General features: G+C 45.4%; 1 protein-coding gene across 1 annotated transcript; it reads left to right on the top strand.

Annotated features, from left to right (window-relative positions):
- The first annotated feature begins 2,090 nt into the window (after positions 1-2,090).
- Positions 2,091-25,073, top strand: LOC130260670 (myosin-3-like). Its single transcript, XM_056506286.1, has 40 exons — positions 2,091-2,149; positions 2,622-2,829; positions 3,973-4,116; positions 4,197-4,353; positions 5,046-5,073; positions 5,155-5,257; positions 5,733-5,825; positions 6,128-6,191; positions 6,273-6,371; positions 7,385-7,488; positions 7,569-7,707; positions 8,257-8,375; positions 8,546-8,695; positions 9,137-9,307; positions 9,913-10,222; positions 10,374-10,447; positions 10,680-10,767; positions 10,851-10,968; positions 12,271-12,394; positions 12,486-12,622; positions 12,700-12,955; positions 13,127-13,369; positions 13,753-13,929; positions 14,010-14,155; positions 14,241-14,331; positions 14,723-15,112; positions 15,208-15,334; positions 16,137-16,255; positions 16,754-16,950; positions 17,123-17,306; positions 17,948-18,113; positions 18,697-18,821; positions 19,019-19,327; positions 19,413-19,616; positions 19,750-19,875; positions 21,378-21,548; positions 21,641-21,745; positions 21,819-21,914; positions 22,035-22,172; positions 24,913-25,073. Exons 2-40 carry the CDS (start codon positions 2,626-2,628, stop codon positions 24,934-24,936), a joined length of 5,820 nt encoding a protein of 1,939 aa, XP_056362261.1. The 5' UTR covers positions 2,091-2,149; positions 2,622-2,625; the 3' UTR covers positions 24,937-25,073.
- Positions 25,074-25,500: the final 427 nt, after the last annotated feature.

Raw genomic sequence — 25,500 nt, 5'->3', positions numbered from 1 at the left:
AGGGCAGGCTCAGGGTGGACATCAGGAGGAATTTCTTCACTGAAAGGGTGGTCAGACACTGGAACAGGCTGCCCAGGGAAGTTTGGAGTGCCCATCCCTGGGGGTGCTCTAGGCTGGGTGACACAATGGGCATCGGTCAAAAGTGGACTTGGTCTTGAAGGTATTTTCCAATCCCAATGATTGTGTGGGTGAGGACCAGCCCTCTTGCCTTGAGCATGCCTGGGAGCAGGAAATGCCGTTTTTTTGTTGTCAGGACAATGCCCCAGACTGCTCATTGGTCTGGTGTGCTTCAGCTTTTTGCTCTCAGCACATCCACTGTGCTGAGTTCAAAGGGCTGGTCACAAGGGATGTGTGCTAAAATAAGCTTTTCCCTCATCCTCCAGGCTTAGGGGGATTCTAGAAATTTATGGTTCATGAGATATGTGGCTGTGGTGTCCATTTATAGTGACCTTAAATGAAATTAAGAGCAACATGAAACATGTTTTTCAAAACACTAGTGGCAGTGACTCTGCTACAAGCCCACAGGCTCAGCTCTCGTTGGGCCAACACAAACAGGGGCAGCCCCTGTCCAAAAGACAGAGTGACATCCCCTGTGCTGTAGCAGCAGCTGCAGGTGTCCCAGGGTGCTCCAGCTCAGTGGTGCTGTGGGAGGTGGCAGGAGCTGTCTGGGGAGGGTGGAGGGGGCTTCTGGCTTTACACAAGTCTTGTTGTTCTGTTCTGCTGAGGGAAGGCTGGTCCTGCAGCCTTGGGTGAGCGTCCATGCAGTGCAGAGAGTAAACGGGGTGCTGAACAGTGGCAGATAACCAGAACAGCCAGACTGGCTCAGGATGGAGGAGACCCTTCCTGTCCTGCACCAGGAGCTCACTCCAGCTGTGCATGAAGGCTCCCACTGTTCTGCCAGCTGCTGCCCTGCCTGCCATTGCCTGGCTGCTCTGTACCAACCAAACAGTGTGTTTGGGACTGGGAGACCTCCGTTTAAAGCTCACTTTTCAGTATCCTTCTCATGTGGGAGTTGCAGTCACATGTCTGAAAACCTCCTTAGCATGGTGTAATGGGGCTTCTGCACCTCCTTTTGGCAGCAAGGGCAGTGAAAGCCCTTGCAGACTTTCGTGGGCAGCCAAAGTTGTATTTGAAGTGAAATCATGGACAGCCAAAGCTGTACTTGAAGCTAAACTTGTGTAATGTATTCATGATTTGACATTCATGAACTGTACAACCCTGGCCAGATGTGGGTGTTGTTCTTTCTGATTAGAAAAAAATAGATTTTTCTCTAATTTGCCATGTTTGTTACATTGTATTTCAGTCATGGCCTCTCATCCTGTCCTCCCTGACCCACGCAGTAAGCCACAAGAATTGCCATAACAGATCTTACCTGAATCCTCATCCTCTTTTTCCTTCCCGTGGCCTTGCTCTCCACCCCATCCAGAGCTGGCTTGGGTTCCTTCAGCACTGTGCAGCTCTGCCCAGGCAACCTGTGAGCAGGAGGCAGCTCCCTTCTGTGCTATCATTTGTTTGACATGCTGGTGAGAATGAAGTGCTGGCTGTGGTTGTAGTTGGCAGAGAGCGTGTTTCCAGTAAAGGAAATTTCCACCAAAGAAAAATCTACAAGCTACAGCTAGATGCCAGAGATACTAAAATTGGGAGAGAAGAGCAGGTCCTTTCTTTACACACTGTATATGGCAAAAAATGAACATGAATTGGTGAGCAGGCAGGAGTGTAGATCCCTTCCTGCCAAATATAGGGAAGGGGCTGAACCAGGGAAACTAAGCTGAGCCCATAAAAGCTGTCAGGGAGAAAGCCCTTGTTGGTGGCTCCTGATGTCCTGGCCATGCTCATGGCCATGCTGTGACTGGCCTGCAGAGGGACACGGGGTTCCTACCACAGGTGCTCCCCATGCTTGGAGTGCAAGGCTCTAGCACTGTGCTGGGAATTCTGCTGTAGATTCTGTGCTGGGCCATTCCTTGGGCAGGGAAGGAGTGGTCTCTGGTGAACTTTGCTGGCCCTCAAAAGGCACAATTACTTGCTGGGAGAGGTGTTGGGCCTTTGGAGAGGCTGCAGCTCAGTTGAAGTCTGACCTTTGACTCTTTCTCTTTCAGAGATACAAGATGTCAGCTGGTTCCTTCCTGCTTTCTGTTGACTGATTGTTAAGGTGAGGATTTGAGGCATGAAAACTAACAGCTTGCCCTGTGCTCAGTTTAACAAGGCACAGCACATTTCCATTCCTGCCCACTGTGGCTGATCACTAGAGGACTAGGACAGGTTCCATGTTAATAGAGAGTAGGGGAAAGTCATAAATTAAAAACCAGAAGAAAAACAATCTTCAGGGCTTCACTTTTTCTAAGGATTACATGAATCCTTCAGATCTGACCACTTTCCTGGGGAGCCCTCCCCCTCTTTTGGACATGGATCTCCTTTCCTTGGGGCCATGAAGGGTGGTAGCTCTTCTTCACTGCCTTTGTACCTTCCAGCTTGGGAAAGCAAAGAACCCCTCAAGATCTCGCTTACACATACCTGAGAGCTGGGAGAGCTGAGCTTGGAGCAAGCAGCTGGGGTTGAAAGTTCAGCCCCTCTCTGCCCTAAGCACCACCCAGGGGACCTGCCCAGCAGGGTCTGTCTTGCAGAGCCATGAGCAGAGACGCTGGCATGGAGATTTTTGGTGAGGCCGCTCCGTACCTGCGCAAATCCGAGAAGGAGAGAATAGAAGCTCAGAACCAGCCATTTGATGCCAAGACCTACTGCTTTGTGGCTGACCCCGAGGTGGAGTACACCAGGGGGAGGATTAAGGCTGCACAGGATGGGAAGATAACTGTTGAGACAGAGGATGGCAGAGTAAGTGCATTCCTTCTGGCCCTGCTCAGGGACTCAGAGCATCTGCTGGGGACAAACTGAGAAAGTACCAGGCTAGCTCAGGCAAGAAATCTGCCCTGTCCTTCTCTGTCCTCTGACTGGGACCAGCACAGCCTCCACAGGAAAGTATAGCTCCAGAGGTTGAGATAAAAGTATTCATTGGAAAATTATTCTTGGTTTGGCTCTAAAAAATCAGGCAATGCTGTAAACCAGGTTGGATCATAGCCTTGCCAAACTTAACTTCGTTTTTAACACTTTCTCAGCTAATGCTGTCATATCCACTTATAAATTCCTTCCTTTACTGATAGCTGAGCAGGCAGATACCTTTCAAGTCACCTTTGCATGGGAAATTGTCAGTGTCTCTGGCTGCAGTTTCCTAGAGAAGCATCCAAGGTGTTAATCTTCTAAAATGCTGAAATATCTTAGCAGCTCGTGTTCCAACACCTTTTGTAAGAATAACTGCAGCAGGTTAAAGAACAACCACGACCAACATCTTGGCAGTAGGTGCCAAGGCTTTTAGAAAGCAGTGGCAGAGTGAAGCTGCAGCCAGCTGTGAACATCTGCCACCCCCACAATATATCTACTGGCTCTGGATAGTGCCCCACGGTGTGAGCCCAGCAGACAGTGCTGTTTGATAGAGACAGAGCCTTTCTTTAGTTGGGAATGGCCACAGGCAGGAGTGGAACAAGTCTGTCCCAAGGATGGATTTACTGTTGATGAGTCTTGTGCTGTTTGTGTCCTGGCTCTCTGGCACTGTCATGGGAGGCTGGGAGGCTGGCTGGCCAGCAGATGTGCCCCAGGTTCTTACAGCTGTGAGCAGCAAAGACCTAAAGTTAACAAGTAGTGATAATGTGTTGAAAGATCTGGTCCAGCACAGACCAGACCACATGTCCATGTGGTCATAGCAATTACAGTAAATTTACATCCTGTCAATGTACCAGTGTTGTAGAGTTCCTGGCTGGCTGCAGTGTTTGCCCTGAAATAGCTATATCTTGCTGAGCACAGTTAAACAGGAAGAAAAAAATTAATTGGAGCAGCCTTAGAGATGTTATTACTTCTCTGTGGTTGTGGAAGGACTGTCAAGAGTTGCTGGACCAAGGTTTGCTCTTTCTTTCTGAATTATAGACAGTTGCTGTCAAACCTGATGATGTGTATGCCATGAACCCGCCTAAGTTTGACAGAGTTGAGGATGTGGCCATGCTGACCCACCTGCATGAGCCTGCCGTCCTCTACAACCTCAAGGACCGCTACAGCTCCTGGATGATCTATGTAAGTTCCTTCTTCTGGCAAAGAAGAAAATACAGCTGCAGGAGCTGGACTTCAGTGACACCTCTGTTCTTATCCTGCAGACCTACTCGGGTCTCTTCTGCGTCACTGTCAACCCCTACAAGTGGCTGCCGGTGTACAACCCCGAGGTGGTGTTGGCCTACCGAGGCAAGAAGCGCCAGGAGGCCCCTCCACACATCTTCTCCATCTCTGACAACGCCTATCAGTTCATGCTGACTGGTGAGCTTTTCTATTGTGGCCGGACTTGGAGTAAAAAATTGTGTCAGGACCTTCTGCCAAGTGCCATTCCATACTGCCACGGCTCAGTCGCCTTTGCCATCTCTCACAGAATGCTTGGTCTGTGTAATATTGCAGATTATCTGCTTGGTTTTTGTTATCAACCCTAACTGATGCAAAACCAGCTCCAGACAGTTTTCCCCATCTCCTGAAGTATTTTCTTTATTTTTGAAGCACTGTGATGTTGTGCTGCACATTATCTAAGTACTAAGCTTAGCAGCCTAACACGGACCTCTGCAAAGGGCACTTGGACAGGACACACTATATGGGGAGTCCCTGGGCAGTGCACCTGCATGTAGGAACAGCAGGTAGATCCAGAACACAGCTGGTGGAAATACTGTCACCAAAACACATGGTTTTAATCTGAATAAAGTCCTGTCCCATATTTAATAGTATTAAAGGTAAGGAATGGAAAAGAAGCAAAAACGAGCACAGGATGAGCAAAGGAGGAGGAGAGAAGACAAAAAGTGTAGTATAGGGAGGGAAAGAGATGTGGAGAGTAGATCATGCACCTTTTCAGTTTTGCCTGCAGAGATTTTGTTCCATCTCCCCTGTTGGACACCAGGTCACAGTTACCTGAGAACCAGCACTTTCCCTGCAGCTTCTCTGACTGCAGGTGTTTTTCCCTTTGACAGATCGTGAAAACCAGTCTATCCTGATCACGTAAGTGCTTCTGCCACTTTGGACTTTGTCTCCAACAAGATGTGGGTAGATGATTCTTCACTCTGAGCCTTCTTTCTGCAGTGGAGAATCCGGTGCTGGGAAGACGGTGAACACCAAGCGCGTCATCCAGTACTACGCGACAATCGCCGCCAGCGGGGACCCGGCCACCCAGAAGGAGTCCCAGGTGAAGGTGTGAGGAGGAAGGGCTTGGTGAAGGGCAGCTCAGGATGTTATCCCTTGTGGCTGTGGACAGCACTGGTGACACACACTTACCTCAAAATACCTCAAAATTACCACCATAAATCCAAGCCACCAGAGCTGGCACTGATACTGCCAAGGTGTAGCTTTACCTGGACTGAAACCAGGTCTGCAGGATTGGTGCCCAGGAAGAATCAGAGGCTCCAGTTTCTTAACATGGATCAGTCTGTCCCTGTGGCTGAGACCTGAGAGTTCTGACTATGAGAGAAATTCTGAATAAGAGGAAAATGAGTTTTTTGTTGTTTACCCCCAGTGCTGGTTCTTGGCGCTGGAGTCAGAATGGTGCTGCAGTAGCACTGTAGAGCTGCAATGAAGCTGCACATGTAAACATGCCATAGAGTAATTTCTTCCAACCACAGAGCTCATGGTGTTTTTCAATAATTATTCAATTATTCCTGCAGAGTATGCTCAAGGATCAAATCCTCAGTGCCAACCCATTGCTGGAGGCCTTTGGGAATGCCAAGACTGTTAGAAATGACAACTCTTCACGCTTTGTGAGTTATCCTGTGTCTGTCCCTCTGGCCTCCTGTATTTCTAATGCTCTTTGCCTGCTTGTTAGCTGTGATTGTGGGTCCCTTGGCTGGGAAAAATATTCTTGCTGACCAATTTATTGTTTTTTTATGAAATGCTGATATGTTAGCAGCTGTTTCATGCTCACATTGCTGCAGCAAAGTGCTCCCCTTTATCTATCTTCATATATCAAAGCTAATCAGACTGATTTAGTGATGCTGCCACTGAGACTGAAGAGATAAAAACATTCAGACTGCTGCACTTACCACCACCTTTTGTCTGCCAGGGTAAATTCATTCGTATCCATTTTGGAACTTCTGGAAAACTGGCCTCCGGTGACATTGAGACCTGTGAGTAACTGAGGGGGGCTGACGGCCTTGCTAGAACATAAAGAACCTGAAAAATGTCTAAAATGTGCATACATGTTACAGACTTGCTGGAAAAGTCAAGAGTCACTTTCCAGCTGAAAGCTGAGAGAAGCTACCATATCTTCTACCAGATCCTCTCCAATAAGAAGCCTGAACTGCTTGGTAAGGACAGCCACCACCTGGTGACACTGAGTAAAGGCAGTGTGGGAAACATTTCTATGTGCCAGCTCATGACAGAGGGTCCAATGCTACCAGGGCACAATGCCTGTGTCACATGCCCCCAAGTGCCCCTTTGTGAGTGCCTCAGTCTGTGCAGAGCAGGGATCATGTGCTGATTTACATCCTCAACATTGCAGTGTTGGCCCTGCTCAGGCTCACCCAGCTGTACTTGTGTCTCTGCATAGCAGGGTCACACTGGGGACCTAGATTTACTCCATCTCCATTTATCCTCCCTGGGTGAGGGAGGATAACACAAACTGTGTGCAGGTGAGGTGCAGGGGTGCCAGTATACTCTGCCTCACACCTTGCCATCCTCCATGGTGTGGAAATTCCAACTTAGATGGGCCAGATCCTGTGAATTCAGTAGAAAGGTAAGCAATTCTGGGTGCAGGCTGGGCAGGTACCCTGATCTAAAAACCATTTAGCTGAGCTTTTCATCATGGGCAAAGGGTATTTCCTGTTTCCAGTGCAATCCCTCTGACCTTTCTCTCTTCCCACTGCCACAGCACTCCCTACCCATGCCCCACATCTGTCCCTTTTGCCACACACCCAGCTACTGCACTCTTCCTCAGTCCACTCTGCCCATCCTTCCCAGCTACCCACAGAACATTTCCCAAGGTGGAGCTCCTTCTCCCACCCTCCCACTCTGTGAGTGTGTCATGTATGAGGACAAGCACAAATGAGCCTTATCTAAAAGCCTCTCTCTTAAAAGCTGTTTCTGTGGATGGCCTGTGTTCTTTGTCTGCCAGTGCTGAGTGCCAGGCTCTCAGTTCACAACACATTAAACTGGAAGGACTGCTCAGCCAGGGGAAGGCAGATGAAAGGCTTTACTGGTCTCTCAATAGAAAACCGAGAGTTTGGGATGCAAAAGGAAGAAAAGCTTGTGAAACCTTGCTGAGCAGTTGTTCTATCTTCCCTGCCAGGCTTTGGCTCTCACTCCTGTGTTTGCCTTTCAGAGATGCTGCTTGTCACAGCCAACCCCTATGACTATCCCTTCATCAGCCAAGGGCAGATCTCTGTGGCCAGCATCGATGACCAGGAGGAGCTTGTTGCCACAGATGTGAGTACAGTTAGAAAGGAGAGACAGTCTCACTTTTCCTCTCCCCACTGTTAACACCAGCTGATCTGTCTGGTGTGCAGGTGGCCATTGACACTTTGGGCTTCAGCCCAGATGAGAAAATGGGGATTTACAAGCTGACGGGGGCAATCCTGCACTATGGGAACATGAAGTTCAAGCAGAAACCACGTGAGGAGCAGGCAGAGCCTGATGGCACAGAAGGTAATATCTTCATGGCTGGGAGAGTACTATTTCCAACTGTTTCCATGTCATTTTTCACTAGAAATTGGGATAGTCTTCCAGGACAGATGCAGTTCTTTCTTGATAAACACAAAAAACCAGGTTTGATTTTCAGCTTACCACCTCAAGTAGCAGCAGTTTCTGCATCCAGTTTGTTCCTGATGAGTCTGCTGCAGGACCCTGTGCCTGGGGCACATCACTGTAGTGTTCTCCAGTTTCTGGTTACATACACACTTGTTCTGCCTGGGTAGCATTGTGGAGAAGTGGCTTGATGGGAAAAACTCTGTGTTGTCCCATCAACAGTGCTTTCATGGGTTTCACCAGATCTGCTGGGGTTGCTGTAGCTACTCTGTCATGAGAACCAGTCCTACGAGACTCTTCAGAAAAGTAAATGAGATTGTTGGTCAAGATTTGTGGATAGGGTAAATCCAATCAAGTTGCAAGTTTCAGAGTGATCTCTGGCTGGTTCCAATGCCCTGTATGTGTCCAAGCTGAGAAGAAAGTATTTCAAATTATTATTTTGCTTTCCAGAGGCTGACAAAGCAGCATATCTGATGGGCCTGAACTCAGCAGACTTGCTGAAAGCTCTGTGCTATCCTCGGGTGAAAGTGGGAAATGAATATGTCTTGAAGGGCCAAACAGTGGATCAGGTGAGTGCCAAGGAGCAGCAGGGACTGTCCTCTCCCTAAGGAAAAGAAATGGGTGCAGGTCACAGCTGGGAATGGTCATGAAGGCCTGTTAGTGCAGTGATTGTGGGTATGTTTTGTTCTGGGGGTGCACTAGCAGTGCCCTGACACAGTGTGTGACCCTGTCCCTGCAGGTGCAGCAGGCAGTGAGTGCCATTGCCAAGTCTGTCTATGAGAAACTCTTCCTGTGGATGGTTGTTCGCATCAACCAGCAGCTGGACACGAAGCTGCCAAGACAGCACTTCATTGGGGTCTTAGACATTGCTGGCTTTGAGATTTTTGAGGTTTGCTGTACTCTCAGACTTCTACCTGTCTCTAAATGCTTTTCTCCATTTTGTTTGCCTTCTCTGACCTTTTTTCCTCCTCCCCCCAGTGCAGCCCTCAAGAACAGGGCAAATCTGTCTGAAGCTGCTTCTGCATTTGTAGATCCATCACCCACTTTGTAGGAGAAGGGATGTGGCAGAAGCATAGTCATGAAGCTGCTTTCTCTCTCCCCACAGAATCTGCATTAGGGACATTAGGGCCACCCAAACCATGGCCAATGCAGGCTGCAGCAGCCATGTGCTGCATTGCACTTTTCTGTAATCCTAGACACCCAGGGTATATTCTTTACACTGCTGTCAAAACCATTTTGGGACAGTCTGGCTGACCTTGCCATGACATCTTTGTGAAAAAAATTGATTAGAGGCACTTTAACACTACTAACACACTTACTCAAATTTTAGTTTAACAGCTTTGAGCAGCTGTGCATCAACTTCACCAATGAGAAACTGCAACAGTTCTTCAACCACCACATGTTCGTGCTGGAGCAGGAGGAGTACAAGAAGGAAGGGATTGAATGGGAGTTCATTGACTTTGGCATGGACCTGGCTGCCTGCATTGAGCTCATTGAGAAGGTGAGTTTCTGAAACATCTTGTGCAATCACACAAATTGGATCTGTAAAGGGTTCTTGAGAGTGTTTGCACTGAGTGCCTTCAATACAATCTCTCTAGGAAGATTTCAGGTCTCTTCACCACCTCTGTTTCTTTAAATATTACCCCTGTGATTAATTAATTATCCACTAACTGGGAATGTATCCTGTCTTCTAAAAAGACCTTCCTTGTTTCCTTGTTTCCTGGTTTCCTTGTTGCCTTGTTTCCTTGTTTCCTTCCTGTATTGTTTCACTCTCAGGTTTTCTCTCAGTTAAATTCAAATCCCAGAACGTTTCATGCCTGGTTGCTTTTTAATTCCTTCTGAGTAAGAAGTCACTACTGTATTCTAAGAAGTTACTGCACAGTTTTTGCCTTACACACACTGTCTGGGTAGTTCAAAACTGTATATTAAAATCTTACGAGTTCTTTTAAGTATCTTTCCAGCCATTCACAAAAAGTCTTGCTTACCTGCTCCTCCTAGGCTAATTCTCTGTAAAATACCTCCAGTACTTCAATTTCAGCATGTCTTTCACTCTGTATTATTATAGCTCGAATTCATCTCATTTGAAAACACCATTTTTCTATTCAGCCCATGGGCATCTTCTCCATCCTGGAAGAGGAGTGCATGTTCCCCAAGGCAACTGACACCTCTTTCAAGAACAAGCTCTATGACCAGCACCTGGGCAAGTCCAGCAGCTTCCAGAAGCCCAAGCCTGGCAAATGCAAGGTTGAGGCTCACTTCTCCCTGGTGCACTACGCTGGCACAGTGGACTACAACATCACTGGCTGGCTGGAGAAGAACAAGGACCCTCTGAATGAAACTGTTGTGGGGCTGTATCAGAAATCATCTATGAAAATTTTATGCCATCTTTATGCCAATTTTGCTTCCATAGATGAAGGTAAGCTCAGAAGATTATGGTTCCAGTTTGGGTTTTCCTACTGTACCTCTCATCTGACACAGATCAGTGCTGAGTGCTTGTGTGTTGGGTGTTAGATGCACAGAAGGGGTCTGCAGCAGGTCCTCAGCTGGACTGTCATCTCATTTTCCAGCTGAAGGTTGTGGGAAGAAGAAAGGAACCAAGAAGAAGGGCTCTTCCTTCCAAACTGTCTCTGTACTCTTTCGGGTAAGTGTGTTCTCTGGCAGAGACTGTCACACCTGTGACAGCCACATTTTCATTTTAAGACAGGAGGGAAGTTCTTCAGTAGTAGCCATTTCCTTTGCTGATGCCTACACAGGACTGTAGATTATTCACTATAAGAGTAAGGAGAAAGTTCTGGATTTTTGCTTTTCAGCAGAATCAAATCACTTTGAGAACTGAGATACTATAGAGATTAGAAATTATCTCTGTTTTGCAGGAAAATCTAAATAAGCTGATGTCTAACTTACGAAATACTCATCCTCACTTTGTGCGCTGCATCATTCCCAATGAAACAAAGACCCCAGGTAATTGATAAAACATAGAATAGAAAGGGGCAGAAAGAGCAATGCCAGAGCAATCAGTATGTGCCCATGCTGCTCTGTCACAGGCCTGATGGATCACAAGCTTGTTCTGCACCAGCTGAGATGTAATGGTGTTCTGGAAGGCATTCGGATCTGCAGGAAAGGATTTCCTAACAAGATACCCTATGGGGATTTCAAACAAAGGTCAGTAATGACATTCTTCTGTTTGCATTGAGCCAAATTCATTTGAGAGAACAGTCTTGCTAAATACAGTTGTTAGGAAAAGATTTTTAATATTTAACACTCATGGGAAGCAAAACACATATCTAATAACATGGTCTGTGTGGGCAGTGTCCACCCAGATGCCTTTCTCAATACTGTATGCCAAAACCTATTTTTAATTCATTCCTGTTAATCTGAATCTTGGGATATTCTTTACTTTAATTCTCAAATTGGGCACAAGCATGTTTCAGCAAAAATACAGAGGGTGGTCTATGCACATCCTGTGTTTAACTGCTATCTAGTAGAGGTTTGAAGAGAATGGTTTAAATAACTCTAACTAGAATGGTTTTACAAAGAGGAAATTATGTTAAATCCAATACTACTTCTTGATGAAATGCTAGGTTTGACTGACAAATAGATCTCTAGTAACAAAAGGAACTCCAGCAGGAAATCCAAGTTAGTTCCTCATGACCCTCTTATTTTGTAGTGGGTTAATGTTTCTACATGCTAACATTTCTACAGCATTAGCAGATTCATTTATAGATAAAATCCCACAACCAAAAAATCTTATCATGGGAACTGCTGCAAATAAGACATTTATAAAGGGTTGCTAAATTCAGGGCATCCCAGCTGGGGTGATCTGGTCATTGTGATAGAACAAAGGCAAATGTAGGGTGAGATCTCTAAGAACAATCACTCCCCCCTTACAACTCTGTGCAGGGTGTGCTGGAGAGCCCCTGAGAAGGGCTGAAATGGTGTTCTGGGCACTAACTGAGGGCATTGGCCCAGCCATTGGTGTGGGAGGGCAGATTTGTGTATCGATGCTGAAAATAGCTATGGAATAATCTCTCAGTGTAGGATTAGGAAGTTCATTGCTGAATACAAAGTGTAATTCTGGTTCAGTAGGAATGTGAGAAGCTGGATATGGTTCAGAAAAGCAGTTCCCTTATTCTTAAAATCCATCCATATTTTGAGTTTACAGCTACACCAATGAGCTGAACCCCTAGAGTAGTGATAATGACTTGACACAGACGAGCAGAGTGTCTCAGGTCCAGAGCACAGACTGTCCATGCCTTCAGTCTCAGTGAGGACTGTAACACATCCTTGGAACCTACTGAACTGACCTGCTGCTTTGTGCTGCTTTTCTTACTGCTTTGCTATTTGAGGCTGGAGGTGTGAGTCAGACTCAGCTTTCCTCTGTATGTTCAAACTGACAGCTGTTCTTGTGGCATCCTGTGCCCTAAAACACTAGTGAAGGGTAAGCTTTTTTCTTTATTTTACCAGATATCACCTTCTGAATACCAGTGTCATTCCACAAGGAAAGTTTATTGATAGCAGGAAGGCATGTGAAAAGTTGCTGTCTTCCATTGAGATAGATCATACTCAGTACAAATTTGGACACACTAAGGTAAACGTTTAATTTTGCTATACAATATGAAAACATTCATTGCATTGAAATGTAAACCCAGCAACGAGTGATGTTTGTTCTTTGGCTGCAGGTGTTCTTCAAGACAGGTTTGCTGGGTGTCCTGGAAGAGATGAGAGATGACTGTTTAGGACAGCTGATCACACGGACCCAGGCTTTGTGCAGGGGATACCTCCGGAGACTTGAGTTGAAAATAATGTTTGACCACAGGTGTGTGTCCTCTGCCAGGGCTGGTTGCTCAAAGATGGGCTTTATTCCACAGTAGTGATGGATCACTTTGGTTTCAGAGAGTCCATCCTCTGCATCCAGTACAACATCCGTGCTTTCATGAAGGTCAAGCAGTGGCCCTGGATGAAGCTGTACTTCAAGTTAAAACCCCTCTTAAAAAGTGTGGGAACAGAGAAAGACCTGGCCATGATGAAGGAAGAGTTTGAGAGAACAAAAGAAGAACTGGCTAAATCAGAAGCCATGAGGACCAGATTGGAAGAAAAAATGGTGGCTCTGGTGCAGGAGAAAAAGGACCTACACCTCCAAGTACAAACTGTATGTAATTTAAATCATTTTTCAGATTACATCAGTTTTGTCTGAGTGTTCAGGAAAGGCTGAAAGGAAATTCTGTTGTTTCATGTACCAGCCACTTAATAAGCAGATGATTTCTGCAAGTGTCAGTGCCAGTGTGTGATAATGAAACACATTTCTGTTCTCTGTAAAAAGGAAAATGAAAATTTGGCTGATGCTGAAGAAAGATGTGACCAGCTGATCACAGTAAAATTTCAGCTGGAAGCAAGAATAAAGGAAGTAATGGAAAAGCTGGAAGATGATGAGGAGATGAATGCTGATCTGGCAGCCAGAAAGAGGAAACTGGAGGATGAATACTCTGAGCTGAAGAAAGATATGGATGACCTTGAGTTAACATTGGTCAAGGCTGAAAAGGAAAAGCTTGTCACTGAAAACAAGGTGCTGTTTATTTCTGCAAAGTTTAGTAACAATTGCTCTGTTAGACAATGTATAGGCTGTAAAGGTACAGTAAACTTGAATGCTTACATCCTGCTGTGAAAGGAGATCTATGGGCCTGGTACTGAACCTGGGCATCCCTATTTCCTGCACCTGGTGCAGGAAAACCAGCCCATAAGCATGCAAAAATGCATTGCAATTAAGGTTCAGCATTGCTTTGTGACTTTGTGACTGAAGGGTTGATACATAACAGAGAGATTGTAGAGTGTGACCATACAATGGTCAAAGCATCTTTGCAAGTCTAACAGCAAGTTCATTGTCTGTGTTTGTTGCCTATGTGAGGGCCAAAATTATTAGTGACATTTAAGTATTTTGCCTTACAATAGGTGAAAAATCTGACTGATGTAGTGACAGGTTTGGATGAGACTGTTGCAAAGTTAGTCAAGGAGAAGAAGGCCCTGCAAGAAGCCCAACAACAGGCACTGGATGACCTGCAAATAGAGGAGGACAAAGTTAATACCCTCACCAAAGCCAGGATCAAGCTGGAGCAGCAAGTGAACCATGTGAGCATGTCCAACACAAGGTGAAGGAGCAGATTCTTTAGTTGTTCCATCAGCCATGTTTATATATGTTAATGTTGCAGGTTGAAGGATCTTTGGAACTTGAAAGAAAAGCGCGTGTGGACCTTGAACGAGCAAAGAGAAAGCTTGAGGGAGACTTGAAACTTGCACAGGAAACCATAGTAGAGATGGAGAGTGATAAACAACATTTAGATGAAAAATTAAGGAAGTATGAGAAAAAAATAGTGAAAAATTTATTATTTGGCTTTAACAGGATATATTTTCTGTTAATGAAATGAACATCTCTTTCACAGGAAAGACTTGGATATTAATCAGATGCAAAATAAAATTGTGGAACACCGAAATTCAGGTATTCATCTGCAGAAGAAGATCAGAGAATTGCAGGCAAGAGACTTTATGTATCTACTTCATCATTACTGTTTGCTAGTTTTAAACTGAAGTACCGTGAATAATGCTTGTCCACAGTTTGGCTCTGTCAGACATAGAGGAAGCTTCTCATAGCAGCCACCCTTGTGTCCCCCCACAACCAAACCTGGCCATGCAAACCCAATACAACAGAAAGCTGTGATCTAAAGCTAGAATGAGTTGGTCCTTTCCTGTCAGTAAGTCTTTACCTACAATGCTAAAACAGTGAAATTCAAAGGAAGTTTGTTTTGCTTGCAGTCTCCAAGACAAAGTTCTTGGTGTTCTACTGTGACAAATATGCAGTAACCTAAGCACTGAATGACTTGTTCCCTATTTAATTCCTGATGTGCTGTTCCCTCCTGTTCTCCAGGCCCATGCTGCAGAGCTGGAAGAGGAAACCATGAGTGAGAAAGCGACGCGGGCGAAAGCAGAGAAGCGTTGTGCTGAGCTGGCCCGGGAGCTTGAGGAAATCCGTGGGAGCCTTGAAGAGGCTGGAGGAGCCACCACTGCTCAAAGAGAGCTCACCAAGAAGCGTGAGGCAGAATTCCAGAAGATGCGCCGTGACCTGGAAGAGGCCACGCTGCAGCACGAAGCCACGGCTTCCGCCCTGCGCAAGAAGCACGCGGACAGCACAGCTGAGCTGGGGGAGCAGATCGACAACCTGCAACGCGTGAAGCAGAAGCTGGAGAAGGAGAAGAGTGAGATGAAGATGGAGATTGATGACTTGGCTGGTCGTACAGAGATCATTACCAAGTCCAAGGTGTTTCTTTATAACTTAAATGCTCGAATTACCAATATCTCTGTCTGATGGGAACTTTGCAAATTCACAGATTCTACTTTGTTATTCTCTTTCAGGCTATTCTGGAAAAAAAGTACCGCACTGTGGAAGATGAGATGAGTGAGATGAAAGCCAAACTTGAGGAGCACCAGAGGAATGTGAATAAGATGGTGATGCAAAACACCCAGCTCCAGGCAGAGTCTGGTAAGGAAGAACAAAGATGTGCTGAGAGGGTATTTTTTCCCTTCAGTAACAAACAGATTCTCTCATGTGTACCGTTCTCTCACCAGTTTGTTGTATGGTCATTGAGCATGGTGCTCAAGGGGAATCTTAGAATGAAACTGAAAATTTGAGAAAAAATGTTAAATGGCTCAGGAAAATCTGGAAAAGTATTGGTGGGCTACAAGAAGTACTGAGAGTTTTGGAGATGATGGCATAGACTATTGGCACCTCTCCAAGAAAAGGGAGAGATGTACTTCAGCCCCCAGGACAGAGGGTGATATGGAATAAATGTTTTCCAGTTAGTGTAAATCTTATGAAATTAAACTTTTGGGTTATCTCTTGCATTACAAGGCCAACTATGAGAAACTGCTACAGCATTTTGTGTCAGTTCTGCTAGTGTGACAGCATAAAATCCTACTGTTTCAAAATGAAAATTGGGCTTTAAGATAAACAAGCAAGTTTTTGAAAGCATTCTTCTTCAGGAAAAAAATAGCATGTAGTGGATGACAACTGTAATAAGGGATACAATTAGAATTAGGGAATCAGGTAAATTTAGATAAAGAATGAACAACAGCAAAAGCATTTTGAAGGATTAAAATATATTGTTCAGTGGTAGATGTATGTACATAATGGGAGCAACTGATAAGGTAAACAGTGCTGTGGGATTCCACATTATTATTATTATTATTATTATTATTATTATTATTATTATTATTATTATATATGAGTGTTTTCAGGATGCTTAATCTGGGCAGTATTAAGAACTTGCCCTCTCTTGTCACAGGTGAACTAAGCCGTAAACTCAAAGAGAAAGAAACCGTAAGGTTGCAGCTGTCCAGAAGCCAGCAGGCACTTACAGAGCAGGTGGGAGAGCTCAAGAGGCAGCTGGAGGAAGAGATCAAGGTAGTGTGAGCTATTGAGCACCTGACAAGGCTTCAAAATGTATCAGGATCTCAGTTCACTTGAACAACACTTTTGGGAGTTTTTAAGTATTGCCTGTAGTCCAACACAGTAAAATTACTCTGGGGAAGGAATGCGTACAGTAAGCACCGTGTGCAGTAAGTTCTTTGCAAAGGATGACTCTGGCATGCTGAAACTTGATTTAACTTGGTGAATTCTTCCATGTTTTTAAAATTTAAAGCCATGGTCTATGTGATTTCTTTAGCTTCTGTAGCCACAGGGAAGGCAAGTTACAGCATGTGCCAAGGTGAAAGCATCACTTTTGGTCTCTTCTAGTGGTAGAGTTGGTGACAGGTAAAGGCAGCTTCCTGAACACTAACAAAGCCTCAGCTCTCTCTATTCTGCCCACATTGCAGTGATGGTATTTCAGATGTGCAAGGTCATGAGGTCTCCTGCTGGTCACAGTAACAGAAATACAATGATATTATGGGGAATTTTTAGGCCAAGAACGCCCTGGCCCACGCCCTGCAGTCCGCTCGCCACGACTGTGACTTGCTCCGGGAACAATATGAGGAGGAGCAGGAGGCCAAGGGGGAGCTGCAGCGAGCCCTGTCCAAGGCCAACAGTGAAGTGGCCCAGTGGAGAACCAAATACGAGACGGACGCGATTCAGCGCACGGAGGAGCTTGAGGAGGCCAAGTACAGAACAGATGACATGAGCTGTCCAGATGTATATTGGGCAGAGCACAGACCTACTTTTAGTAGCCTGACCTATATTATTTTGGGGGGGTTTGCATGTAGTCTTAATTAAAATGAGACACATAACGTAATGATTTTTTAAATTGTGTGCTTTTTTATTTTTGTGCCTAAGGAAAAAGCTCTCTCAGCATCTCCAGGAAGCAGGGCAGCAGGCAGATGTGCTGAATTCCAAGTGTGCCTCCTTGGAGAAGATGAAGTTTAAGCTGCAGGGGGAAGTGGAGGATCTGACACTGGACATAGAGAGAGCAAACACATTAACAGCTGCCCTTGACAGGAAACAGCAGAACTTTGATAAGGTGATAAAAAAGCACAGTACCTTTCAAATGTAGCCTTCCAGAAAGCCAAACTAACACTCTGTATGTCAGTCAATGCTGAAGTCAAAGTGAATCTAACTAGAGCCACTAGGGCGTGGCAGCAGGAATTTGTCCTGGTTTCAGAGACATTATTTATGTAGTACAAAATGTAGTCACAGATAAAATGACATTTCCAGTACCAGCAAGAAATGAAACATAATATCCTCTCCTATGAGAAAAGGATGAGAGAATTGGGATTGTTCAGACTAGAGAAGAGAATCATTGGGGTGATGTAATTGTGGCCTTCCACTGCCTGAAGGGAATTACAAGAAAGATGGAGAGAAACTGTTTACAAGGGCCTGGAGAGACAGAACAAGGGGGAATGGCTTCACACTGACAGAGAGTAGGTTTAGATTGGATATGAGGATGAAATTCTCCCCTGTGAGGGTGGGGAGACCCTGGCATAGGGCCCAGAGCAGCTGTGGCTGCCCCATCCCTGGAAGTGTCCAAGGCTGGATTGGACAGGGCTTGGAACAACCTGGGATAGTGGGAGTGTCCCTGCACATGGCAGGGGATTTGGAACTAGGTGATTTTTGATGTCTCTTCCAACCTAAAGTGTTCTATGATTCTATGATGTCTTCCAGGTCATGGCAGAGTGGAAGGGGAAGTATGAGGAGAGCCAGCTGGAGCGGGAAGCTCTCTCTAAAGAAACAGGCTCACTGAACACAGAGCTTTTCAAAGTGAAAAATGCCTATGAGGAAACCTCAGATCAGCTTGAAACAATCAAACGGGAGAACTCTGCTCTCCAGAGTACGTGTTTGGCTCTGGTTTCACATCAGCTTCCACAGACCCACCACAGCAAGGGGTGCTCATGAGCACACTCGTGTCTGCAGGAGGGCACCAAGTGACAGCACTCTGTCCTTCCTGTGCTCTCCACCTCAATGCAGAATATCAGTGTCTTACCAAAAGTTGTTAAGCATGTTTATAAAGTGATTAAACTAATAAAGCAAATGTCCTGCACACCCATCTGCTGCAGACCTTAAGGCAAAGGTAGTGCCTGGGAGACTGAGCAGCTCATGAAAGTGAGTTTTACAGATGCACTGAACACAATGACTAGACAGGTAGTTTTAGGCCCTGATGGCCTATCCCTAGGTGTAACAAAAGCAGGGCTCTTCCAGGCTCTTTGTAAGAAGGGCTATGAAACTACACCAATGCTCACTTGGCCTGCATGAGTTGGTTGTGTCTGGTTTCATTTGTACATATTTACAGACATGTGTACCATTGTGTACACATGTACATTTGTATATGCATAATTATGTGTGCAAAAGGGGTCCTGACTGCAGCAACAAAGCAGTGTTCAGCTCCCCTGGTTGATGCCATTTTTCTCTCACAGAGGAAGCAGCTGATCTCACAGAGCAAATTACTGCAAATGGCAAAATGATCAGAGACCTTGAGAAAGCCAAAAATCAAGCTGAAATAGAAAAAAATGGTCTGCAGTTAGCTCTGGAGGAGGCAGAGGTGAGTTAGTTTAAATATTACTGTAAATAGTAAAGAGCATGCTGAGCAGCTTTCTGTCCCTTTTCTGGCAGTAGCTGTGTGCAAGGTTGATTGCCACAAACTTTAGGAAGTTCTGTGAAGTCACTCAGTACCACCTCAATAATTCTGTTCTCTGAAATGTTACCTTCATCTTTGTTTTTCCCCTTTTTCTTTTAAAGGCAGCTCTTGAGCATGAAGAAATGAAAATCCTTGGTGTTAACCAAGAGCTGACTCAGATAAAGTCAGAAATCAGCAGAAAATTTGCTGACAAGGATGAGGAGATCAACCAGCTAAAAAAGAACCATGAAAGGATTGTGGAGACAATGCAGGGTGTTTTGGATGCTGAGATTGAGAGCAGGACTGAAGCCCTGAGGCTGAAGAAGAAGATGGAGGGAGACCTGAATGAAATGGAGATCCAGCTGAGCCATGCCAACTGCCAGGCTGCAGAGGCACAGAAACACCTGCACAGCATCCAGGGAGCTCTCAAGGTCTTGCTTTACCTTCTGGTTGATTTATTTTTTAAACACAGTATTCAAGAAATTCATTAGGAAAAAACTGACTCTTCAAATACAGGACACTCAGCTGCACTTGGATGATGCTCTCAGGACACAGGATGACCTGAAGGAGCAGGTGGCCATGGTGGAGCGCAGAGCAAACCTGCTGCAGGCTGAAGTTGAGGAGCTCCGGGCAGCGCTGGAGCAGACAGAGCGGTCGAGGAAACTGGCTGAGCAGGAGCTTCTGGATGCTGCTGAACGTGCACAGCTCCTCCACACCCAGGTAGTTTGCTTTGCTAAGACTGATGTATTTGGGGTCCAGAGATGGATGGAAGGAGAATGAATGGTAATTGATGGTCTCTGTGTGTAAGAGACTAAAGACAGACACTCAGAGCCTCTCTCTCTCTCCTTTATAGAACACCAGCCTTTTTAATACAAAGAAGAAGCTTGAAACTGACATGGCACAACTCCAAGCAGAGATAGAAGATATTATTAATGAAGCAAAAAGTGCTGAAGAAAGAGCTAAGAAGGCAATGACAGATGTAAGGAATTGCTGCTGGGAGTTAATGTAAATACTCTTGTCACATGTTGGACAAGGAACCAGTCTGTGGGCCTGGTTAAAAGGCTTCATGCCAGAGGATTAGAGCAACAGGGAGCATGTACTGCTGACAGGTGGGGCTGTTGTCATCATAAAGAACTAAACTCACATTTAGTCAGTTGAAAATAAAATAACTTTCTTCAGTGCTGCATGAAAATGTAATCTACAAAGAAGTCCTGCAATATTGAAACCAGTAAAGTGGCTAAGGTATCTGATAGTTATCTTTGCAAAATCCTATTTAACAACTCTTTAAATGAGAATTGTAAATTTCCATTCAAAATTGGTGGTAAATCCTCCCATGTAAGATGTGTAAAGCTCAGTCAGGCAATAGGACTGGTGTGTCATGGGACTCAATCTGCTAATGATTTTTGATGCAGAGGATCAAACTAAAATCTTAGATACATTATGTGGAATTAAAATAGAAAGAAAACTTTTCAACTTCCTCATTAAATGGAAAAAAAAATCAAATAGAATCCCAGAATCACTAGTATTGGAAGAGACCTCTGGAGATGTCTACTCCAACCCCTCTGTCCAGGAAGGGTCACCTGCAGCAGGTGAACAGGAACGTGTCCAGGCAGGTTTGGAATGTCTCCAGAGAGGGAGACTCCCTGGCACCCCCTGGGCAGCTGTTCCATGCTTTGCCACCCTCCATGGAAAAAAGCTCTTCCTCATGTTGAGGTGTTCTTGTGTTTTAATGATTTCTATTCTGTTTGAATAAAAGAGAAAGAAAACATTACAATGAATTATACTACATATATATTTATATAAAACCTCTAGTGGTCATATTTTTCAATTTAGACCTTTTCAGATATTTTGCTGCCAAAGCAATTTGTTGAATTCTACATTAATTGTAATTGTAGTTATAATTATATAATTATAACATTAATTATGTCACTCAATATTTCATCAAAGTGCTTAATTATATTGTGTAGGAGTCCAGCATTTGAGAGCAAAATAAATCTTAGTTTGTGTTAAATAACATAGATTGTTTTAAACTATTTTGTGCTTTTGTGGCACTGCCCTCCAGGAGGTTGTGGCAGTAGCAGGGCAAACACTGAAGCACAGCACTCAGCCCAGCCCAGGTGTGTTGAGCACAGCTGTCTTTCAGCTGAGCCATGTTCTGTTCCCAGACTCTGCTGTTGCTCTGGCTGGTTTCCCCTGACTCCCAGCTGTTAGTGAGGTCACAGAGGGACCGTGCAGTGAGACAGAACATTTACCCTTTCTGTCACTCCAGCCCTGTGTGCAGTAAGGCAGACTTTTCCCATCCTTTCCCCTACTATTTCCTGTCATGTTTTTTGCCATTATCATGTTATTGAAAAAAATAATAAAATAGGGAGTGGGGCAGCAGGAATTTTCAGCAGGACACAGGAGTTAATCCTCTGCTGGTGCACAGTATGTGCTGTTCTTTCACATTCTTCCAGTTTCTTGTGTCATCTCCCTTCCAAGGCAGCCAGGATGGCAGAAGAGCTGAAGAAGGAGCAGGACACCAGTGCCCACCTGGAGAGGATGAAGAAGAACCTGGACCAGACAGTGAAGGGCCTGCAGCACCGTCTGGATGAGGCTGAGCAGCTGGCACTGAAGGGAGGGAAGAAGCAGATCCAGAAGCTGGAGGCCAGGGTGGGTACTGGCACTGAACATGGGTGTCAAAAACATCTTTCTTCTCCAAGTCCTGTGTGAGGGCTTAAGCCAATTGTTGATTAATTCACCAGATCCGAGAATTAGAAGCTGAACTGGAAGAAAAACATAAACAATCCTCAGAGGCCATTAAAAGCCTCTCCAAATATGAACGGCGTTACAAAGAGCTCACTTTTCAGGTGGGTAAAAATAGAAAGTAATTCTGATGTTTTGTCTCCCAAGGACATAAAATTGCACATTCTCTTTCCACAGTATGAAGAGCAAAAGAAGAACATGATTAGGTTACAAGATCTGGCAGATGAACTGCAGCTGAAAATGAAATCCTACAAAAGACAAGCTGAGGAAGCTGTGAGTCACTAAAATGAAGCAAATACTTATTTACCTGTTCATAGAACTGTTAGTTTAAAAGTTGGCTCTGTGCCCCAGCATGTTGCCAGATGGTTTTAAATTTTTCTTTTGTAATTTCAGGGTGAGCAAGCCAATACTGATCTCTCCAAACTGAAAAATGCACTGCAGAAGATAGGTGAGGCCCTGGAAAGGGCAGATATTGCTGAGAGCCAAGTAAGCAAACTCAGAGCTAAGGCTCGAGAAGACCCTGCTACGAAGGTAAGGCTTTACTGCAGGTGTGCTGTTTGCTCCAAATGAGTCTAGCAGCAGATTTGTGCCTTGCCAGTGGTACAGGCATTATTTGGAAAGGGCAGTTCTGGAAGGAAGGGGGTTTTAAAGACAAGCTGAGTGGGTTGGAGTTGTCCAGCCTGAAGAGAAGGCTCTGAGCAGACTTTATTCTGGCCCCCTTGAATGGGTCTTATAAGAAAGACAGTGAAAGATTCCTTACAAGGACTTTTAGTGACAGGGCAAGGGGTGATGGTTTTAAACTGAAACAGGGTATATTTATGTTGACCGCAAGGAAGAAATATGTCTGATGAGAGTAGTGAGACACTGGCACAGTTTCCCAGAGAAGTTGTGGATCCCCATCATTGAAAATGTTGAGGCTCTGGTTGGATGGGACTCTGAGCAACTTTGTCTAATGAAAGATGTCCCTGCTCATGGCAGGGGTTTTGGACTAGATGATCTTTGAAGGTCCCTTTCAGCTTGCACCATTCTGTGAATTGTGATTCTGTGACTCTGTTGCTTCTGGCTCTGGTGCTGAGCATGAGTCTTCCAGCCAGTTTCATCACATTAGTTTCAGATTTAAGGAGTTGCCTCATAAAGTGAAAGTAATGAGAGTCAACCTAATTCTGAACATTTCTAGAGCAGCCCTTCTCTGAGCCTCAGGCAGAACCAGCATTTAATTGAGAAAAGAACAGAAGCTCTGTGTCCTTAGTTGAATTCCCTGGGCAGTTGTGTCTCCAACCCGAGTGGTACAAGATGTAGAGCTGCCTTTCCTAGTGTGATCTGAGCAGCTGTAATGCCTTTTGGCTGCACTAGTCTAGCTTAGTTTGTGGTTGGAGGTAAAATACTGTCAGACCATATTTTGGAAGAGTAAGTAGTGCCTAGAGCATGTATCCAGGAAATTAAGAACTTTGGCTTCAGGCTGCCTTCTGCAGAATCGTCTTTCTCATAAAGCATTTTCACACTTTAAAAGAGATCCTATGGAGAACCTGCTTCTCCTGAAGGATCTGGCCTGAGATCAAGAGTGTTGGTTCTTCCAGAGGCTGGTCTGCAGCTTTCAGTGAGTCACAGAATCACACACAAAGTCACAAAACCAGGGTGGAGAAGACCTTTGAGCTCATTGAGTCCAACCTGTGACCCAACACCACCTTGCCAACTGAACCATGGCCCTGAGTGCCACATCCAGCCTTTGTCACACAGCTCCAGGGATGGTGACTCCCCCACCTCCCTGGGCAGCCCATTGCAATGCTCAATCACTCTTTCTGTGTTTCTGATGTCCCACCTGAACCTCCCCTGGTTCAGCTCAGGGCTGTGTCCTCCTGTCCCGTCCCTGTTCCCTGGGAGCAGAGCCTGACCCCCCTTGCAGAGTGATGAGCTCTGCCCTGAGCCTCCTCTTCTCCAGGATAAACATCCCCAGCTCCCTCAGCCCCTCACAGCACTCGTGTTCCAGACCCCTCACCCCCTTCTCTGGGCACACAGCAGCATCTCCACATCCGTCCTGAACCGAGGGCCCAGAGCTGGACACAGCACTCAGGGTGTGCCCTCACCAGTGCTGAGTCCAGCAGAGGAATCCCTGCCCTGGTCCTGCCACACTATTCCTGATTCAGGCCAGGTGTCATTGGCCTTCTTGGCCACATGGGCACACTGCTGGCTCATGTTCAGTCAGCTGTCAACCAGCATCTGCAGGTCCCTTTCTGCCTGGCTGCTCTCCAGACACTCTGTCCCCAGCCTGTACCTCCCCTGTGGGTGGCTGTTGTGACCAACACTGACATTTGGTCTTCTTAAACCTCTTATTGTTTGATCTGGCCCATCAATCCAGCCTGTCCAGGCCCCTCTGCAGAGACCTCCTACCCTCACCTAAAGCTGTGCACCAGTAAAAGTTGACTCAGTGCCTGCCAGGCTATCTTGCCAACACCCCAGGGGATGCACTAGGATGGCTGAGTCCAGGTTCCTGAGCAAAGTCTCCAGACATGAGATTCCCTTGTAGAGGGAATGCTCACTCTCATTGAATTGGAAGCCCAGACAGAGGCAAGACTTCAGGTGTTTTCTATTGGATATCCTCAGGTGAAGCCTGGTTGAACAGACTGACTGTGGACCAATATTCTGTAGGTTTAGATCCTGCTTTGAGGTGTCTGATACTCCCTTGCACCTGGGAGATGTTAGAAAATACTGTGAGAAAATTCACATATCTGCTTTGCAGATTTTTATTTTTTGTGCATTTTTATCAATGTTTGCTTTGGGTTGCTTTCTCTGCTAGAGAAGAAATGAAATTTTCTGAAAGCAGGTAACAGAATGTTGGTAAAGACTTGAAATCTTTCTTCCCACAAGACTGGGGCCCTGTTATAAGGGGGGGAAGGGAGATATGAAGTTCAGAGATTGTAAAACACAGCCTGGTGACAGACTGTGCCTGCTCCAGGCTCATAATGCAAGGCTTAGACCTTACTGCTTTCTGCCCCTCTTAAGATGGAATAAGCTTAGCAGTGCATGTGTCCTCATTTTGCCAATAAAATAAGGGAATTAATCTTTTCTTCATGCTTCAGCTGTGGATGGAGGCCATCCTGGTGTTACCAGCATAAATTCAACTCTCACAGTGGTTTTAAGGGTTCCAGACATCCCTGCATTGGCTCAGGCTCCACTTGCACATCCTAGCTGGATGGTGCACTGAGATGGATGATTTTAGGCATCAAAAGACTCATCTTGGCATGTGTATACTGACAAAGCCTTTCCTTTCTAGGCAGTGTTAAAAACTGAAAAATGAGCTTCCTCTGGGATAACTGGAATTTCCACCAAGTATCTCTTCAGCTGCGGAAGTAATTTTCTCTTTGTTTATGAACACAAACATTTTCTGTCACTGCTGCTGTGCCAGTGTCAATAAAATAGATATCTGCAACCTCAGATGCTCCAAATGTGAATGTTTAGAGTCTTATTTTGTTACTAAGTTTAGTCAAAACTGATGGTTTGTGACCAGTTTGACCAATTTTATTCTGAATTTAAAACCCAGAGGTTTGACAGGCCTTTTGCTTTCCCAAGGGATGGATTCTGTTTCAGCCCCTGTAGCCTGGGAGCAGCACATTCTCAGCAGACCAGCTGCACCTTGTTCTCAGCAGCTCATGACACAGTGCTGTGTTTCAGGATGCAATCCAAAGTCCTGCTGTGCTCCTAGGCCATGTCACTGAGCCCAGCCCACCATGTCAAGTGCTTGGTTGCTCACTGCAACACTTCACTTCATGAACCTGCAGAAAACCAGTCATAACTGTTTAGGAGTAGCTGTGCAAAATCAACAGAAAATTGCTAACTGCTAGGCAAATCTGGTAACCCTTAC

Source organism: Oenanthe melanoleuca, chromosome 18 (assembly GCF_029582105.1).
Source record: "Oenanthe melanoleuca isolate GR-GAL-2019-014 chromosome 18, OMel1.0, whole genome shotgun sequence".
Lineage (NCBI taxonomy): Eukaryota > Metazoa > Chordata > Aves > Passeriformes > Muscicapidae > Oenanthe > Oenanthe melanoleuca.
Note: the sequence above shows the minus strand (reverse complement) of the source record. Positions and strands in the feature narration are given on the sequence as shown.

Excerpts from the sequence above, each read along its gene's own strand:
- LOC130260670 (XM_056506286.1), top strand. The coding sequence starts at position 2,626 with ATGAGCAGAGACGCTGGCATGGAGATTTTTGGTGAGGCCGCTCCGTAC. Across the intron at positions 8,696-9,136 it reads CTGGCTTTGAGATTTTTGAG|TTTAACAGCTTTGAGCAGCT; the intron begins GTTTGCTGTACT and ends CTCAAATTTTAG. Across the intron at positions 10,448-10,679 it reads CTGTCTCTGTACTCTTTCGG|GAAAATCTAAATAAGCTGAT; the intron begins GTAAGTGTGTTC and ends TCTGTTTTGCAG.